This window comes from Argentina silus (genome assembly GCF_951799395.1).
Source record: "Argentina silus genome assembly, chromosome: 3".
NCBI classification, from domain to species: Eukaryota; Metazoa; Chordata; class Actinopteri; order Argentiniformes; family Argentinidae; genus Argentina; species Argentina silus.
The window spans coordinates 2,007,869-2,010,368 of record NC_139657.1 but is presented as its reverse complement, the minus strand read 5'-3'; the positions used below and the strand labels follow the sequence as shown (position 1 = coordinate 2,010,368).

Below are 2,500 nucleotides of genomic sequence, written 5' to 3'. Positions count from 1 at the left end.
GACAGGATAGGGCAGGAGAGGAGAGGAGAGGAGAGGAGAGGAAGGGAGGGGAGAGGACAGGACAGGACAGGACAGGAGAGGAGAGGAGAGGAGAGGAGAGGAGAGGAAGGGAGGGGAGAGGACAGGACAGGACAGGATAGGGCAGGAGAGGAGAGGAGAGGAGAGGGCAGAGCAGGGTTTGGTACACAGGTAGGCAGTTCAAAAAGGCAGGCAGATAATCCGAAAAGGGGTAGGCAAAAAGGTCAAAGTCAAAAACACACTCGGAGATCAAAAACCAGGAATACTTAACACTAGGAAATGCTGGGACGTACGACACGAAGGTACAAAGACAGAGACAGGGGAACACACAGACTAAACACAGAGGGAAGGATGATGAGGGACAGGTGAAGCCAATCAGGGCGGGGTAGACAATCACAGAGGCGGGAAACACACAAGGGCAGGTGGTGAAGTGTCTGGAACGAGAGACAAGGTGAGGAACACGAAAATAAGCAGGAAACAATAAATGAAACAAAGACAAACATGAAGTAAGAAACAGGACGAGACTTTACACATTCAACAAATATTTGAATAACTACTTTACGTTATCGTTCTCCCCAGCACAGCTGCTGGTCTGTTAAATGGGCAATCATCTATAATTATAAGTGAAACTGCTGCCAATTAAATTCATCACCAAAAAATGTTTATTCTGTTTATTTCAACTGAGGTGATTTCAATTAAAGAGAAACTCAATACCGAGTTGCATTATTTCCATATTAAGCATATTTAAATGGTTTATACTCTACCTGGTGAACATTAATAACAGCCTTCTCTGCCCGCTGCAAACACAACTCTATCCTCCTGCATTATTCTCATGGTTGATATTGGCTTCATACATCTTGGTAACTGTCTCTTGATAATTATCCTCCTGTAGACTATTCCCATGGTTAATATTGGCTTTATACACCTTGATAACTACCCTCTCCCTCATGTAGACACAGCTCTATCCTTCAAAACTGTCTCCTCTCTCTCTCTCTCTCTCTCTCTCTCTCTCTCTCTCTTTCCTGTAGGCAAAACTATCCTTGATAACCGTCTCCTCCCTCCCTCTCTCTCTCCCTCCCTCTCCCTCTTTCTCTCTCTCTCCCCCTCTCTCTCTCTCCCCCTCTCTCCCCTTCTCTCTCTCCTGTAGACACCACTCCATCCGTCGCCAGATGAACCTGTCCAACCCGGACTTCAACATGGCCCAGTTCCAGAGGCAGGAGTCCTTGTCGGGCCTGGGCCGGATCAAGCCGGAGCTCTACAAGCAGCGCTCGGTGGACACGGACGACGACCGCAGGGCCGACAGCTGCGGACGCATCCACTTCGTCCTGAAGTACGACTGCGACCTGGAGCAGCTGATCGTCAAGATCCACAAGGCCCAGGACCTGCCGGCCAAGGACTTCTCCGGAACCTCCGACCCGTACGTCAAGATCTACCTGCTGCCCGACCGCAAGACCAAGCACCAGACCAAGGTGCACAGGAAGACCCTCCAGCCCGTGTTCGACGAGGTCTTCCTGTTTCCCGTGGAGTACGCGGACTTGCCCGCGCGGAAGCTCCACTTCAGCGTCTACGACTTTGATAGGTTCTCGCGCCATGACATCATCGGTCAGGTGGTGGTGGATAACTTCCTGGACCTGGCGGACTTCCCGGCGGAGACGAAGCTGTGCCGGGACATCCAGTATGTCACCACGGTGAGCGGCTCACGCTTTCTCTCTCGCGGTTGGTGTGGTCACCAGGGGAGGCTGGCGGAGGTAGAAATGGGAGGACGGGCTCGTTGTGATGCGTTGAACGGAATCAGGAATGGTATCAAACGCACTTGTTTGGTAACATTCCTCATTCCGTTCCACGCGTTACAATGAGCCCGTCCTCCCATTTCTACCTCCACCAGCCTCCACTGCAGTATATGGACACCATTCATTAGCACATTAAAGGGATGCTCCACGTTTGTTTTTGTTTTAAACTCGCACTAGCAGTAATCGACTACAACTAATGCAAGTTGAAAAAATGTAAAAATGTGAAAACATCTCTTTAACTATTGTGACTTCAATTGGGGAAGTCAGTGAGGGGAGATTCTCTGAGAGAGTCTGAAGGGAGATATACTAAGGGAGATATACTATGGGAGATATACTATGGGAGATATACTATGGGAGATATACTATGGGAGATATACTATGCTTCACATAAGGAAGGACATCTAGAAGAGTTGGCAGAGAACACGTTACAGTTCTGGCTGGTTCCCGGTCAGTTTTAGACAATGCATGAACGAGAGAGAGAGAGAGAGAGAGAGAGAGAGAGAGAGAGACAGAGAGAGAGAGAGAGAGAGAGAGAGAGAGAGACAGAGAGAGAGAGAGAGAGAGAGAGAGACAGAGAGAGAGAGAGAGAGAGAGAGAGAGAGAGACAGAGAGAGAGAGAGACAGAGAGACAGAGGGAGAGAGAGACAGAGAGACAGAGAGAGAGAGAGAGAGAGAGAGAGAGAGAGAGAGAC

At 49.4% G+C, this 2,500-nt stretch overlaps 1 protein-coding gene across 1 annotated transcript in view; it reads left to right on the top strand.

Annotated features, from left to right (window-relative positions):
* Window positions 1–2,500, top strand: part of syt9b (synaptotagmin IXb) — a gene marked incomplete at its 3' end in the record, with an annotated part of 31,290 nt that overhangs the window by 12,330 nt on the left and 16,460 nt on the right. Inside the window, exon 3 of the mRNA XM_083667059.1 lies at window positions 1,166–1,706. Coding sequence (XP_083523185.1) covers window positions 1,166–1,706 — 541 coding nt within the window. The remainder of the gene's footprint in view (window positions 1–1,165; window positions 1,707–2,500) is intronic.